This window comes from Monopterus albus, unplaced genomic scaffold, assembly GCF_001952655.1.
Source record: "Monopterus albus unplaced genomic scaffold, M_albus_1.0 scaffold4.1, whole genome shotgun sequence".
In the NCBI taxonomy this organism is placed as follows: Eukaryota; Metazoa; Chordata; class Actinopteri; order Synbranchiformes; family Synbranchidae; genus Monopterus; species Monopterus albus.
The window spans coordinates 3,539,377-3,557,654 of NW_018127884.1; the positions used below are offsets into that span (position 1 = coordinate 3,539,377).

Sequence of the window (18,278 nt, forward strand, 5' to 3'; positions counted from 1 at the left end):
GGAAGCAAGAAAGTGGTTCAGATACATTGTGGCAGTTGTTGCAGTCTTCCTCCTGAACTTGACTTACAAAAACTATGTCTACACCTGAATTGTGATGTTGAGTTTTGGTTTCTGTTGTGACAGCAGTATCTTTGGTGTTTCAGTTACCATGCACAGGAGGGATTCCTACAGTTGTTTATTACAATAGTTCCTGTATATGTTGAGAAGCATCCACTACTGTTGCAGTAAATTGTAAAGTGACCACAGGAGCGCCATAGGTATATGTGGATGTATCGATACATTCATTTATGACTACTTGAACGTGGAAAAAGGCTGCAACATACAGACTGCCAGAAAAATGTGTACAGTCAAGAGACTGATAACACACAATACAAGCCAGCCTGAAAACGGACTTATTCTGTTATTTAGCCGACTTTAAGAGGGGATACAGTATCTTTTCACAGTCATATGAAGTGTGTGTGTAGATGGACAAAGTCATGAATCAAAGGTTTCGGTTTTTCCTGACAATGTCCTTTGTGAGCTCTATTTGTGGCACAGATGAAAATTTCTCTGGGAATTGTACTTGTGCTGTGTAAATGCAAAATGAGGACGTTTTATATGATTGAATGATTGACAATGGATTCTCTGTACATGAGAATTGTCAGTTATTTTATATGCAAAGTTTTGAGTTCCAAAATCAGTGTTGTGCTGTAAAACATCTTGTAAATTCACTGCAATCACAGATAACAGCTTCAATAAACTGCGTGTAAAACGTATTAACTTCTAAATAGTCACAGCTACACATCTTCAATCAAAAGAAAACTTAAGGCATCAATATTTTCTCACCTTTTGTTAGCAATCTGGTTCCCCTCGTTGGCCTTTGGGGGACGGAGTAGTTGGCAAGGACCTGAGAAGTCAGTGGACTTTGATGCTTTACTGCTGATTATTACAGTTGGCGCATTACTTGCAGCTCGATCATCATCATCATTATCCAGAACTTCAAAGGTCATGTTGGGATCCATGGCACTGGAAGAGCTCAGAGGCAGGGACAGTACATTTTTTTGAGCAGGTTCTGGAGTGCACTGGAGTGGGAACATGCCCTCCTCAAACACTTGGGCCCTAGCAACGGTCCGAGGGCTTTGTGGTGGCAGTGACGCAGACAAATTTCTCCTGATGGGCATTCTGGGACGTGGTTCTGGTTTCATATCTGTCTGATTTTCTCTACCTGTAAACAAACAAACAAACGAGCACCAATAAAATCATAGACAGCCCATAAAGAATGAACCGAGACTTAAAACCAATTCTGGTGCCATGAACACAATGATGGAGTCAAACTTAGTGTACACCAGGTGCCCATTTCACATTAGAGATTTTTGTCTTTGTTTATTTCTGTACTGTTCTCACTTGTTTCAAGCGGGTGGACTCTGGTGGAAAAGGTGTTGTCGTATACTTATATGCATCAGGGTTTAGCAGTACTTGGATCAAAATCTGATTCAAGTTGTGACTGACACTGTCCTCAAAATAATGTGTATCCAGTGTTTAGGGGGTCAAAATATTTAGAGCTGTACTAAGCTAAGGATTATGTCAGTCGACTCTTGCAACTGTTTGTTCTTTCTGTGTGTGTGTGTAAAATCAACCGGAATTAATTTTTATGATTTTAACCATAACTGGCAGTTAAAAGCAAAAGAACAATATATTTCTGAGCATTTAAAAATAAACAGAAAACAGCTGCACGATGCAAGGTTTAAACTGTGACCTATTTAAATTTACGATATATACAATCAAAAAAAAAGGATTTGACGGAATAAACACAGGCAGCACACACACACACACACACACACACACACACACACACACACACACACAATGCTCTTATAGGCACTTTTTTTCCTTTTGAAATATGGTTATAGCCTGGTTTACCAACAAGTTTAAGATTCTCCTGTCAGTTAATCACAGCGCATGTTGTGACTGTGTTTGATGTGTGCCAGCTTGCACTGCGAATAATTCCTCTTATATATAACTCTTAATAGCTTCTTAATACTGTTTGGATGGATGCATGTCGGTAAATGGCTATGCGTTGCACTTTAGGGGAGATGGGTAAACAAACCGGATTCTGATAACATTATGCAAAACCTGCCATATCTGCGTGACGGTTAGCCTTTTCTCTTACAAGTAGACCTGGATGTTTGAAAACATTTCAAATAAAGTACAAATCTCACCTTAATGTGGCTTGTGCTTTTCTCCTTTTTCTGCACTTTGCTAAATAAACCTGACCTTAAGATTTATCCATGCATCAGACTGCATCATTGTTGAAGTGGGTATATGGAATTATATCAAAACTTTACAGATGCCGGTGTCTGAAGCAAGTCAAATTTGAAATATATTTATCAGTGCATTGTTTATAAGTAAGAGCCTTGAAAGTGAAAGCAAATCAAACCACTTTAAAGTAAGCAGGGCAACAGTAATCACATTGCTCCCCAAATGATGCTGTCCCTTGTACTCAATCACTAATCAGTAATAAGCACTGAAGTGCCAGCCTTAGGCTAAACAGTGCAATTTAAAAAATGTCACAACAGAGATGGATTGTTCTCTTAAGTTCCATCAAAGTGTGATCAACAGTGTTGGAGATATTATGCATAGCACAAGGCAATTAAACATTATAGTGCTTTCTCTGCTCATATAAATATAAACTTTACAATGTCAGAATGCAGCTGTGACCCACTAAAAAGCACAGAATTTTATTTTGAAATGACAGGCATAACAGTGGCTAAACATTTGATTATTTTGTGAGGACAAGGGGCAGTGACTGGCAAAACCTGTGTGCATCTTTCAATTAAATGATTTTTTTTGGTGCTGAAATAGTGAGAATTTGATAAAATAGCAAGCCCCTATATATACATATTTACAGTGGTGTGAAAAAGTGTTTGCCCCCTTACTGATTTCTTATCTTTTTGCATGTTTGTCACACTGTAATGTTTCAGATCGTCAAACAAATTTATATATTAGTCAAAGATAACACAAGTAAACACATCATGCAGTTTTTAAATGAAGGTTTTTATTATTAAGGGAAAACAAAATCCAAAACTATATAGCCCTGTGTGAACAAGTGTTTGCCCCCCTGTCAAAACACTGGTTTATCGCACCTGAGTTCAATTTCTATAGCCACACCCAGGCCTGATTACTGCCACACCTGTTCGCAATCAAGAAATCACTTAAATAGGACCTGCCTGACAAAGTGAAGTAGACCAAAAGATCATCAAAAGCTAGACATCATGCCGAGATCCAAAGAAATTCAAAAACAAATGAGAAAGAGAATAATGAAGCTCTATCAGTCCGGAAAAGGTTATAAAGCCATTTCTAAAGCTTGGGGACTGCAGCGAACCACAGTGAGAGCCATTATCCACAAATGGCGAAAACATGGAACAGTGGAGAACCTTCCCAGGAGTGGCCGGCCGACCAAAATTACCCCAAGAGCGCAGCGACAACTCATCCAAGAGGTCACAAAAGACCCCACAACAACATCCAAAGAACTGCAGGCCTCACTTGCCTCAGTTAAGGTGAGTGTTCATGACTCCACCATAAGAAAGAGACTGGGCAAAAATGGTTTGCATGGCAGAGTTCCAAGACGAAAACCACTGCTGAGCAAAAAGAACATAAAGGCTCGTCTCAGTTTTGCCAGAAAACATCTTGATGATCCCCAAGACTTTTGGGATAATACTCTGTGGACAGACGAGACAAAAGTTGAACTTTTTGGAAGGTGTGTGTCCCATTATGTGTGGCGTAAAAGTAACACCGCATTTCAGAAAAAGAACATCATACCAACAGTAAAATATGGTGGTGGTAGTGTGATGGTCTGGGGCTGTTTTGCTGCTTCAGGCCCTGGAAGACTTGCTGTGATAAATGGAACCATGAATTCTGCTGAACATTTATCCAGTAATTTACTGCAACATTGTCTAGCTTAATCTAGAAACAACAGCAATAAAAACTTTTAAGACAACTACAGGCTGTGGGCAGAATGATGTTAAATCATGGTGTTTGCATGGCATTTCCTAGAGGTATGGTGGGGGTTAGGTGGGAGGCTAAAGAGGAAAAAAGCCAGCACATAAAGAAAGTGAGAACACTAAATGCAAAGGTGAATGACTGACATTACCCTAAATATCAAAATCCAATATTTAGTAAATGTGACTCAGACATTAGACAGCACAACGAGTGAGGAGACTGTGACAAACGGCTCTTTCTGTGGTAGAGTTGTCCCTAGCAATAAATGGCAGCAGAGTTCCTTCAATCACATATTTTTGGCTGGTAGGGGATTAATACATGCATGAGTTGCTATTTCTGGTGGAGGCTGTACTGAATTAGGGTCGCCTGGTTGCTGCTGCCTGTTTTTTATAGTGCGCCTTTTCTGGTTGGTGGAGCAGGGGAATTTACGTCTGTTGACGTTTTTTCCTGCCCTGCTGTGGATCTGCATTTTCATGAATGAAGCTCAAGAGGGATTGGGAGGGTTAGATGCTAGACAGACAGAGAAAACATTTGAGGGTAGGAGGGAAAGAAAAGAAAAATGGAGGAAAAAGCCAAACTAACAGACATTTGATGCACAAAAGACTGCAAAAATCTAGGGAAGGAAAAAAAAAACAGAAATGAGGAAAAGACTGAATGAAAATATAAAAAGAGTGGGGTAAAGGGGTAGTGGGAGGTATCGGAATGAAAATCATGAAGCTATTAATAACTGCATGTGTGTACATATTATAATCAACACTGAATTGAGGAATGCACAATTGTTCCTTAAAAGTGACCACTTTTGTTAGATTTGCTGTTATTAAGCAGTCCACAAAGAGTTAATGCTCTTTCAAAACCCCAACCCTTTCTAAAACTGATGAAATTTGATTGGCTTTGCGAGTTGCAGGGTGGAGCTATTTCTTAGAACATGCTGCAGTGACTACCTTAACAGCTGAGGAAGCAGTAAGGGAGTGACAAACACTGGATAAGATCAGGGCAGTTTGTCTGAAATCCACATAAACACTTTAGTCATTTAATTGTATATCCTATTTCAACTCCATCTAAATTTAGAATCTCTCACTAATTTGGCATAATAGTTATTACTGCACAACATGGATAAACCTGTACCTACGGAACATGTGTGTACGTGTGACCTGAAACAAAGATGGACAGGGTGGTTTTCAAGGATTCAAGTGTGAGTCAGAGCCTGAATAACTGAGGAGGATGCGCAAAGTTAAGATTTTATTAAGGAGATGAAACTGCAGCTACGCGTTCCCAATAACGGGAAAACAGTGATGCAGAGACAGTTAAATAATAATTTAAAAGTTTAATAATTCACAATGATTATATGTGTATGGTAATTCACTGTTAAGTCATTTAGCTTCTAAAAAGCTTGCATCTGTGTTGTATGAAAATGGGGTACATGCCTGGAAAATGAACTATTTTTATAAAGGTGCTGCCAAAAGATGGGCTATAAGTATTAAACAATTTATGTAGATACTGACATAATGTTTGTATTCTGTGTCAAACAAATTTAGGTATGATATTCTAGAGCCAAGTCCTCCATTGTTGAAAGTATTGATATATGAAGAGTATCTACAATTCTTAGATTAGTGAAGACTGCATATCACAGTTTTTTTTAAATCAATGAGGATTAATAGATATTATTCTATTAGTGGGAAAAAAGGTTTATTTTATTATACTCATTTATTTTTAGGGCTGTACCCGAGTAAAAATTTTGTCAGTCAACTGTTAGTCGGCTGTTCAGTGGGACTATTTTTTCTTTTTTTTCCTCTCTCTCTCTCTCTCTCTCTCACACACACACACACACACACACACACACACACACACACACACACACAGCATCAGAAAATCAACTGGCATGAATTTCACTGATGATGTAGACCATATTAGCACCAGTAGTCACATGCAAAAGAGTTATGGCAACATATTTCGAGTATTTATAAATCAGAGACAGTTAGAAATGATGCACAATTTAAATTGCAACCCATTTAAATAGACAATATATAATGTTAGGCTGTGGTATGGATTTGTCGGAAGAACAAGACAGGTAGCATACTTGTATTTTTGTTGAAACAGTGCTCCTATAGGCAATTTTTTTTTTTCTGAGACATGACTACAGTCTAGTTTATGAACAAGTTAAAGCTTCTCCTGTCTGTTAACCACAGTGCATGTTGTTACATTTGATGTGTGCCGGGTTGCACGGCTAAAGAATATATATTTGTGATTCCTCTGATTTATAATTCCTCATTGATGGATGGAAGCATGTCACAGAAACATGAGATAAACAGCTGTGTTACACAAATAGAACGCACATATTTACCAGGGACATTGTCGCAACTGTTACTTTTCTCTTGTAAAAGTAGACCATGATGCTTGAACACTTTTAATAAAGTACAAATCATTGGGAGATTGTCCATGTCAGATGCCTTCTCACCTGCTGGAAATACTCAGTTTTTTGTTTATATGAGGGGGAGCACCTGGGTAGAGCATGTAGGATGTGCGACATGACGCGGTCACGTAGTCAGTTTGTAATTTGGTCATAAACAACTGAGTCTCTTACCATACCTTAAATTTGTCTGATGATTCTGGCGCGAGTTGTTAACAAAAGTCCCCAAATCTCGTTATGTCTCCAGATATTTTCGTTGGTGTCTTCATTGGAAATGACCTTTTTCTTCACCATAAGATGCTTGAATTCTTCCGGTTTTGCACCGGTCACACAATAGAACGTCAACACGCCCTCTAACTCTGTGTGAATACTCCAGACTGTACACGTCTCTTTTCTCGCATGGGCTCACTCCAGTTCACTGGAACATTATGCAGACTTTGTACTGGGGAGCTGGCAGTTCACTTCAAATCCAGGTGGACTAACTTAGACATTTACGTTGTCACATACAGCTCAACTGGGTAAAGTTTAAATCATTTCAGTGTTCCAGTGCATGCTTCAAGGGGGCTTCAATCGACAGATGGGCCTCTCATCTAATGATTCAAATAGTTGACTTTCAGGGGGCAGACCTATTTATTTTATTGCATGTCAAACGCAGTATTATGTTGAATGAAAACAAAGTTTTAAAATTTAACTAGCACATGTGCAGGTGCTGACACTTCTGGATATCTGACCTTAGACCCACAAGCACAGTATAAGCGATCATGAGTGAATAACAATAAATGTCTAGATGAAGAGAAAAAACAAACAAAAAAAAACCAATAACTTGTTTGACCTGTAAAAATATAAAAATAGTGGGGTGAACAGACCATGCAGAAAGTAGGGCTTTTTATGTCAAACACTTTAAAACTAAATGCTCTGTCAGAGTTCATGTGTTATAATAGGCTATAGGGACATTTGATAGTAGTGATGACAAACTCCCTGGTACCTTTATATTTCATTTCTATTCAAAAAGCTTTGGTCATCTGGCAGAAGTATCTTCTTCAAAAGTTACATTTCCCACAATATGGTTCAATAAAATGTACACCGCCTGCAGTAAACATCATTACTGCCAATTTGAACTGCAATATTTCACAAAGGTTTTCACGTTACAGTTCCCCCCAATACTCCCCATTTGCAGTTTTCCCTCTATAAAACAGGTTGTGAGAATTCACATCAGTATATTATTTAGGTTTTGGCTGGGACAGAATGTCTGCAGCACAACTATAAATCTAATTATATTACATGTCTGATATTTATTGTGCATTTTACTACTCAAGTCCTTTTGGCAAACCTGCTAAAAACATGCTCAGCTAATAAAAAACAACATGGCTAAGTGAAAATTTAGGCTTGTGCAGAACAATTTCAAACGTATACGGCACATATAAAACAACTTTATGCTCTGTGTTCTGCTTCAGTAAAATCCAGCAGTGCCTCTTAAAGCGGGTTTGTGCAAGTGTGATGTGATGGATTGAGTGAAAGGTGCCAACGAAAGAGTAAATAAGTGAATGAGGGATAGGATGGATCAACAGGTATGCAGGGCAATACAGGGAGAGAAGAGAGCAGATTTACCTTTTGGTGAAGGAGCAGCTTTGCACAGTGATGTTCTGGTTGCGCGCCCCTCTGCACCTGAGAATTAAAGCATCATGTAAAGATTCAAAGGGAAGCAACATCAACTCATCATATTTACAACTACACATAAAGCAGCAAGAGAATCAAAACTCAACAATGTAATGTAAAAACAGTCTGAAAGCGACATTTGCTCATTTCTGCCAAGTTGTAGTGCATCATGTGTGATGGCTATTATTCAACTAAATACATCAAAACACAACATAGTTATTTTATAAACATTCGTTACCTCTCACCTAAAACTCTGCATGTGAGAGGGCCAAGTGACATTTTCTCCCTTACCGGGTTGACATAGATTCATTCACCGTGAAGCCTGTTTCTCTGTCTTTCATACATTCTGGGAGGGGAGGGATGAGACTGTTGCTTGAGCTTGATAGAGTTAATTGAAGGGGACAAATCTTTTATATGTAATTATTGGTGCACCCTGCCTCTTGATTAAATGACACATTCTTTATATATCTTCCAACCAATGCAAGATGATGAATACATGAGTTTTTCAACTTCAAGTAATTTATCATCCCAGTTGCTCTTTAATATTTAATCTGACATTTTCCAAAGCAATGTCTCCACTGTAAGCAATCACCCACTGTGGCAACATATGATGTTTTTGCCGTTAAAGCATTTTGTGGTCAGGGTTTCCCATGTAGCAAACTGTGCGGTTACATGAAAATAAACGTTAGTGCTGAAACAATTAGTAGACTCTATCAATCTGGAGAAAAGTAACCAATAACTTTACCTTTACATCAATGTATCAAGGAAAAATTATGAAGATTCCCTGTTTTTCTCTTTTGTTTAAATAACATCATATGTCAAATTCTTTAGACTGTTACTGAGACAAACCAGGCCATTTTAAGATACACCTTGGGTGCTGGGCCAATGTGATGGGCATTTTGCACTTTTTTGACATTTTATAGACTAAACAACTTATGGATTAACCTAAAAGCATAACTGACATAACTCATAATTATGTTAATAAGGTAAATATAATAATTATTATTATTTGCCCAACCAAAGCATTCAGAAATTTTGTAATTAAACCCAAAGAAGCCATTTAAATATCTGCTGCATAAACAAGAACAAGATGATGAAATAGATTGTTAAGAGTATGATGACTTACTGCAGGGGCTACTCTGGTGGTATAGCAATTGTGAGAAAGACAAGACAGGTGCCAACTCGCTGCCAAGCCCACTGTTTCCCGCCTCATTTCTCTCCCATGATTCCACTCCAGTCCCTTCACCTTTCAGCTGCTGCCCTACCCCTTTCTGGTCTGCCCAGACCACACCTCTCTCCCTCAGCAAAAGGTGCTCTATCTCATGGTTCTCCCTCTCATCCGTCACTGTGACCAGCCCGACAGCATGCAGTGCAGAGTAGTGCCGACTATAAGCTGGCAACAAGATGTTCACCATTCTGAAACGCAACAGAAAAACAATACTAAGATGTTTGTCCAGGAAAACACACAGATTAGAGAGAGGTGAAATGCAGTTTCTTCAGCTGCACCGAGTAACAGTCGACTTAGTTCAATGGGAACTTGTACTAGGCTTCGACAACTTACTTCTGAATACGCTTGTTCTCCTGATCCTGCAGTGCAGTGAGCTGGACCATCTGTTTGATGTGTTGTTTGAGATCCTTTACCTCTAGCTCCAGTCTGTGGCAATGTAGGTCCTTCTCTAACACCTGAACAAGAGGGAGCAATGAGGTCAGGGAGTAGAACATGATGAGGCAATATCTTCTAACATAACACCATACTAAATTAGCACTCTGGTGGGCAGAAGTAGAGGAAACAAAAGGAGGCTGGGGGTCGGGATACTAAAGATAACATGCAAAGTTCTGTTTTCATCCATGTTTCATCAGAAAAGCTGTCTGCTCAGGGAGAGGACAGGGAGACAGAAAGAACTCTGACGTAAAGACACTACGAAACAACAGCAGTGAGAACATTTGACCGGTGGGTGCATCATAGTTCTGGGTCAGTTCCTGGAAGAAAGGATAAAGGAGGGAAAAAAAATATGGGCATGGTTTAGGTAACTGGCTGCTGTGTGAGGGATGAGTAAAGGGTATTGATTTATTCTCTTCGGTGATCCACTAGCGAGCTGGAGAAATAAAATGAGCACAGTTCTAATTACTGGGAGAACAGATGGGAAGAAAACAAAGACAGTCACGACACCAGTAGAGAGACAGCCTACCTTCCAAAATAAACAAACAAAAAACACCAAGCAATGAGTTTCGAAGGACGTAATCCAAATTGCAAAGATTTTTCTGTATGTCTAATGTCTAGATGTTATCTACTTTGACTCTGTTTGGTTCTATTGATCTACTGTCCAAAGTCAAACAAGAATTAATGCACTCCATCACCAATGTTAGTGCAAAGTGTTGTTGGAATTTGTGTAAACACTGGTCAAATCATTAATGATTACAGCTGAATTTGACATGCAACTTTAACATGCAGTTGTTAAATCAAAAAAAAAAAAAAAAAAAAGATACTTTAAACTAAACCACGAAGCACTTTAAGAAGGAAATAAAAATGTACTTACCTTATTTATCTATGTACTTACCAGTCTGTCATAACAAAATAATTTTTTTTCTTACTGGTTTTTCAAAACCAGCAAGTGTAAAAGGATAAATGAGGTCTACTTACTTCTGAGGTCTGACCATTGGACTTCAGCAACTTAATCTCATTTTCGATACGATGAAGCAAGCCATCATTGTCCAGGAATCGAGTCTCTGCCTCTTGCAGACGTTTGCAAATGTGCTGCTGCTGAGTGCGTAAGCTGGCAACCTTCCGCTCATGCTTACAAGTGGCCTTTTGAAAGGAACAACAAAATGTCACTTATTAGGAACTGTCCACTGTTTAATGCTAGTATTACATACTATAATTTGCATATGTAGTCTACATAACAATAATTACAGCTGTAAGAACAATATGGCAACAGGGCTCCAGTCTGGAAATATGCAGGAGATGCATTCAAAGTCTTTAGCATTTGTTAAGACTTCATTGGATAAATCTCAAAATCTGAAACTAGCTTAAGATTGAGATTTTTTTAAATAAAGGTTTTAAATGTAGGCTAATTTAGCACCACTCTCAGGAAAATAGTTCCCCCAGTTTAGTGTTTTGGTTGACAATAGACCATTCTGCATATTTTGGTAACAAAAATTCAGTTTTTAAGTGGAATTTACAGATGGGGCCGACACTAGGACTCAAATGGCAGAGAGAAGCCAGGAAGTGGGGCGCACTGACCCTGTCCTGTAGTGGCGTAAATGAGAGACTAAGATGACTATAGAGAAGAGAGAAGTGAAATGATGAGTCAGCAGCTGTTTTTCTGCGGGGATGATGGAATCTGTGGATAGCAGCGTAAGCATCAGTTACCTTCTCAGTCTTTTCTTTGGCACAGAAACATTGGACTTGCAGGTTGTCCTCCTCACTGTAGCGCTGGCGCAGCTCATTCTCCTTCAGTTGTCTCTCCAGATCCAGCTGTTCTCTCCTGATTTGGGCCCGGTTCAGGAAAATTTGCTGCAGAGATTCAGACACCCTGGAGGGGGAGGGAGGCAGGGAGAGAGAGAGAGAGAGAGAGAGAGAGAGAGAGAGAGAGAGAAGTAATCTTCAAATATTACAAGTTTTATCTTAAAGGGGCTTCATTTAACAAAGGTGAATTAATACCAAACTTTCTGAAAAATACAAATTGATTAACTGCATAAAATCTTGAGAAGATTATTGCAATCCAAGCATTTTACAATTTAAAAGGGACAATTCAAACATTAAAAAAGGTCAATTTTCAGAATCTATACTTGTAATTATTATGGTTAAAATTTATGAAGTGGCCCTTTAAAATAGATAATTAAGTACACCTCTAATGCAATCTTTTTTTGTCATGTTGCCTCTGGTTCACCTCTGGTACAGGAGAGACAGAATATTAGAAACACCTCTTAGAATAATGCAATCCAATAAATCACCACCACAGGGATTCAAACCAGATGTGATTAGAAGCTGCTGTGCGACATGTAAGGAGCAAATTTAATTTGTTGCTGTGCTAAGAGCTCTTACAAACCACTACAGTATTTAACACATCTCTAGAAAGGTCATGAGGCATTTATCAGCACAATTAAACCAGTTTAAAAGACAGTAACACAACTAATAATGACAACACAAGAGTACACAAATTAATCACATTAATTTTTGGCAGGACTATTATTTACCACAATTAATTAAAAACTCCTTTAGATTTGAGTTTGTTTTTTTCTATCTCAAACTTACACAAGATGCCAGTTCTATGTGGACTGTGCCAGAATGATATTCTTAGCTATATGATGTATATATGTATTTCTGAAACAGAGTTGAGGTGTTATTCAGCTTGGGTGCAAGTGGCTGTGTTGAATTAAAGTAGGAGTGGCATGCAGGTAAAAAAAGACTGAAGAGCTGTTGCTAAAATGTGACTGTATTCTTTAATGTAACTCCAGTGACGTAGGAGATGTTGTGGCCTTGCTAGACTGCTGAATTTTTAATAGTGTGAGAAGTGTGCTGCCTCTATTCAGAGCCTCTCCCTGGGCGAGTTGTGAATTCTGATGCCAGTGAATGAAATGTGTGGGAGTGAGACTCATTCAGCTTTTCTGTCTTCCACCCTCAACCCAAATACCCCTGCAGATGCCACTGTATGGTAGGTGGGATGTGGTTGATCAGATACATCAATTAAACTAAAATGAAACACAACACAGAAGTCTCTATTAAAATGAAAAGTACACATTTAAATAAGACTATTAAGATCCTGTTGACTATAGCAATTTTATAAAACACTAGAGCATGTTCATACACAGAACGTTCTGTATATTTGGCAGATATACTGATATTAGGGAGACGGACAATAAAAATGGGGATGCTGTAAATTAATCAGAACCATATTGTCAAGTATATATAAAACAAGAATTTTACTCCAGCTCAGTGGCGCCTAATGTGCTTCTTTCAGTCAACCAAAAAAAGTGGAATAAAACAAAAGGTTAAATTAAAAATAAAACAAAACACAATCGATAAATATATGTACAATGTAAAGAAGGAGTTTTAAACTTATATGATAACACTGACTTTTTTAAAATGTAAAATAATGCTTTCTTCACCTTTTATTTGTGTGAATGTGCAATTAATTTCAGACACTGCGTTTATCAATATTTTAGTATCTGGCTGCTCAATGCAGATCCCCTGACTATAGTACAGGTCACAAGCAAATGTGAGGTAAAGGTGAAAGAGAAAACAAACAAACAGAGTATAACAACATTGGTGTGCTACAGAGCTGACAATTGTGCTGATGCAATTTTGCAATTTCAATTACAAAACAGTAACACAAAAGTATACAAACAGATAAAATGACTTATTTAAAAAAAAAAACAAAAAAAAACTGTTCTCTAACACTGAAATTCCTGTGAAGCAGTATTAGTTTCTTGGTGTGACTCATTTCCTTTTAAAAGAGAATGTTACAGTGGGACATCAGTCTTTAGTGTAAAGTAGCTATGAAGAGAAAGGTAGTTTGATTAAATAAAAAGATATATATGCTGAAAAATATCTGTGATGAGTTTTTGATAGTTGGAGTTTGTTCCTCCCACTAGTCCAGCATGAGGTCACCACTGAAGATGCAATGATTTCCAGGAAGTAACACTTTTCCAGGAGGTTCATGTGCACATTTCAGGGGATTGCATTTCAAGGGAGTAACACAAACAAGTCATGTAAAAGGTAAAAGATAAAAAAATAAATAAAGAAGAAAAGAAACCAAAGCAAACTAAGTGTACTGTGAGCTACTCTACACAAGATATGGATCAAAGCTTTTATTAACAATTTAGCAGCACTAGTACTGGATCACCAATTCTGGCACTTTGTTTCCAGTACGCTCTGGGTAGGTCAGCTGTCAAAACCTGCATTGTGTTGCTGTTGTGTGTGCGTGCACACTGACAAAACAGCTGCTTGCATTTTTAACTAATGATATCCACAATGATGGCATGCGTTACCATTCAAACATTGCAGAACTGTTTTGGGTAGAACTAAATAAGTAATAATTTAAAAAAAAGAGAGACGCTACATGCTTTGCTTTTACAAATGTATTCATACCCTTTTCTGTGCTTCTCCAAATTGCAGTCAGACATATTGCAAGGTTAATTAAAGCAAACGGGATATACCTATGATTTGACTTGTCCACCTATGGCAAACTGAACTGACAAGCTATAGAAAGATACACACAACTGGGTATATAAGCTCCTACAACTCACATTGCATAGTAGGACAAAAACCAAGCCATGAAGTCCAAGCAACTCTCTGTGGACTACCACAATAACACGGTGGTGAAGTGTAGATCGGGAAACACGTATAAAGCCCCTTTTCCACCACCTGGTACCGGCTCGGCTCTGCTCAGCTCTACTCGCTTTTGGTACTAGGTGTTAGACCCCCTGCAGTGTAGCTGGTTGTCGCAGTGACACCAAAACTGCCATTAAACTGCCCTGGCAGGGCAGACTCAAAGCAGTTATAATATTCATTCTACAACTATTATTATGGTCATCTAACAGAGCTTCAGCAGTCCACAGTCTGCGCAGACACACGAACCACATACTTAAAGACTTGATGAGCCGACACAATAAAGAATCACTGATAAAAGTTTATTTTGGAAAATGTATCGTACCACAGTGTTACTAAATAAATGGATAAAGACAAAATTTAAAATATAAAGTTGGCTTTTGGAATATCATTCTTGATTCTAGAACATGAGGATGCACTTCATTATTATAAATTATTGTTTGAAGCCCTAGAACCATAGGTTAAACCAAAGGTACCATTAAAGTTTCACCACGGTACAGTCTACATGCTCCTTCTGCCTGCTGTGACTCTCTCCCAATTACAATGCTTACAATTAAAAGGGGTTTTGACACACAATTACTGACATGTTTTAGGTTCCACTCCAAATCACAGCCATGTACATGCTTACCTTTTGAACTCTGCTTGTTTCAGGGAAGAGACTGGCACCATGTTCTTCTCCTCATATTCTTTTAGTTTCTGCTTCAATTGTACAATCTTTAGAAATGTAAAAGCACATCAAAATAAGAGTTAGAAATAAATGTTAAGTATGGAATTTTTCAGAAGATTTGAAATTTTAAGGATTTCTTTTAAACTCAGCATGTTAGTGTTGGTTGTTTTACGTTACCTCTTGCCGTTGCTTTTCACATATTACTGCATACTGACCAATATGACTGTCCAGGCTTACGACATTACTCTTCAGCTGAAAGGGTAGAAAGGAAGAGAAAGAGAAATGAATGATTTAACAGGAATTCATACATTTATAGTTCAAGAATCAGGGCAGTTATATTACAGTGAACAATCATAAAAAATATAACTTTAATACTAACCGAGGACTTAATCTCCTTGGCCCTGTTTGCATATTTAAGTGTGTTGTGAGTGTCATCATATGACTTGGATGAGGGGCTAACACTGGCAATCATAACAGTCCTGCAGTTGCCTCCCAGGGAGTCTTTAAGTAGCCGTGTCAGCTTGCTGTCCCTGTATGGTATGTGAGCTTTCTTACTCTGAAACAAATAACAAAGGTTAACATTAACTCAAGAAATAATACCATTTTGTATGTTCAGGTGGACCTGGAAGCAACTAAGAATAAAGAAAGTGCAAAACTCTTGGGATTCCATTGTATTTACGTGAAAATGACAAATCTAAAATAAAGCGTGAAAATAGAGGAATATATAGGAGTGCAAATATGGCATGTGCATTGCTATGCATTCTCCATCTGGACAAGCTCCACAAGAGAAGCGCAATCACCTCACATTATTTGATAGGGACCAGTAAACCTAATGTGGGACAAAATTCAGCGTGGAGAGTTCATTTTAAAGTTAACACAGAAACATCTATACACACCACTGGTCTGGAGTTTTCTGCAGCTGGTCTGTGATTGCAGATCAGTCTGTAATGATGGCATTAGATAAATTACAGCTGCTTAGGTGAGTCACAATCTCGTGGGCATTGGGATTGCAACACGTCACATTAAAATTTAGTTATAAAAGTTGTAAAATGATCTCTTTTGGGGTTTGCAGCTGAGACTACACTTCTCTCTGGAAAAACCCTAAGCCTACATCTGGATTCAAATACCTTAGTTATAGTTTATGTCAGGTCCAGGCAGTTTCACAATAGCTGTGCCAATTTGAAAAATCACCACTGTAATAAGGAAACACCCATATTTCCCTGAAATCAAATGTTCACTTTGGGCCAATCTGTCACAAATTGAGCGTAAAATGACCCCTGCAACTAACTTGCATGTGCATGGAAGCACTTGCACTAGTGTAAATGGGAGGTGTGAAGCATTCACCCAAAAAAAGAAAAAAAAAATTGTTACGATGTGATAAGTAGGGCTGGAATGTATCATCATTCCACTAATCTCTATCAAGAACCAGTAAACATTTCTGGGATACTCATACTCAGATCTTGTTTGCTTCACTCAGTGCTGCAGTTACAAATGTAATACATAACTAAATGGTAAATGAACTGTATTTATATAGCGCATTTTTCCACAGTGTGTTGCACTGGCCAAAGCGCTTTACAGGAGATGATACACCATTCACCCATTCACACACCAATGACGACATAATAATGAAACACACAGTTAAGCTTCAAATGGCCCATCATTGTAAAGAAGATACATGTTTTAGCCTTAGTCAAAGTCAGAGACAGCTAAGGATGCCACAGGGAACTGTGTATGAGAATATACAAGAATGAGGACCATGTGGTCAAGTTCTGTCACCTATTACTCTCTATAGGTTAATCACTTACACTGGTTTTGACTAGAGAATATCACACAATACAATATTCAGATGTTTGACGATGCAACATCAACACTGTCAAAAAGCTCAGTTTTCTCTCTCTACACCATTAAGCAAGACTGTCACTATCTTTTGTATCTACTCTTTACACCATTTGCAGGAAGCCTCATTTTTGTGGGTGGGAAACACTGGCCTTGTGTAGATGGAATGCCAAGATGGGAAGACAGGATACGTCGTAAAATGTATCTGCAGTCGTTTGGACACTGCCTAAGGCAAACAACTTACAACAAAAACCTCTGTCCAGCATAGCATGAAGATGACATAGTGAACCCAAGCAGACGTTCTTCTCACTCAAACGAAAGGCATGCCAGCCCAGACACAAGTGGGGACATTCTTTTCTGTAAACAATGGACACAACATGAATTCCTTGTCTGCCAACAGTAAAGACCGGAGGACCAACAACCATGGAGATAGGGTTGGGAAGGAGTGGGGATTAGCGGTGGTCGTTGTAGCCTCAAACTAATCCACAACTGCAACTCTGGTCAGGGTATACAACCAACTGGATAGTGTCCATTAAAGAACACAGTTTTAATTCAAGAAGGAAGTAACATGTTGAAGAAGGATCATGTTTCAGCATGGCTGTGGTATATATGCACAGCACTTCCTAAATGCATGTGGCCTGCTTGCTCCTCATCCCTTGAGACTGGTGTGTAAAATGAGACGACTGCTTGACAGGTTAATGTATGCAACTAGAATGAAATAATACCCAAATACTCAGTTGAGTCTCCACTTAGCAGGTTCTCCATTTCATATGGACGCTAGTGGTTAATTTAATGTCTTTACCTACAGTAATCTTAATATCATGATGCAAAATTATCATATGCACTTAGGATTTGCTAACCAGCTGACAAACATAAAACAACACTAAATGCAAAACATTTTACTGCTATCAGTTTTTTATGTGTAAAACTCAGTCACTTTATTTGTACACTGTTTGCAATGATGGCACTAGTGCTACCAAGCTTTTCAGATGGTGGCACCAGTGCCAGATTTGACAACATTTTGTTTTACAACATTATGCAAAGAATCTGTATATTTCACTAATCATTTTAAATAACCTTACCATCTAACGTGTATAGCCTACATTTATAATGAAATTTAGAGAGCGCAAGGGTAGTTTGTATGCTTTGTTGTTCTTTTGAAGAAGAATTTCTGCTCTTTGGTGTCTGTGTTGCACAGTTCAGCTCTCTCGTCGCCTGGCTAGTCCCAGCTCATTTTTATGCTAAGTTACTAGTGGCCTACTACTTAAGGAAGGATTTGATGGTGGGTTTCAGCCACTACTAACTTCAAACTGGGACTTCGCTAGATGTGATCTGTGCATATGTGAAACTTCAGTGTTTGATCCATTCAACTGACACCGACTCTGACCTCCATGCAGCTTCTT

General features: G+C 38.4%; 1 protein-coding gene across 4 annotated transcripts in view; it reads right to left on the reverse strand.

Moving 5' to 3' along the window:
* The window catches only part of kif18a (kinesin family member 18A), a 29,409-nt gene that overhangs the window by 4,982 nt on the left and 6,149 nt on the right, over positions 1-18,278 (reverse strand). For 3 of the 4 annotated variants that reach the window (XM_020606993.1, XM_020607010.1, XM_020607019.1), the window contains exons 7-15: positions 15,419-15,595; positions 15,217-15,291; positions 15,001-15,086; positions 11,412-11,574; positions 10,683-10,847; positions 9,603-9,724; positions 9,168-9,457; positions 7,994-8,050; positions 826-1,204 (exon numbers count right to left, since the gene is read on the reverse strand). In XM_020606993.1, the coding sequence (XP_020462649.1) occupies positions 826-1,204; positions 7,994-8,050; positions 9,168-9,457; positions 9,603-9,724; positions 10,683-10,847; positions 11,412-11,574; positions 15,001-15,086; positions 15,217-15,291; positions 15,419-15,595 (1,514 nt within the window). Of the gene's footprint in view, positions 1-825; positions 1,208-7,993; positions 8,051-9,167; positions 9,458-9,602; positions 9,725-10,682; positions 10,848-11,411; positions 11,575-15,000; positions 15,087-15,216; positions 15,292-15,418; positions 15,596-18,278 lie in introns of all 4 variants that reach the window. The other variant, XM_020607001.1, reaches the window with a different exon arrangement.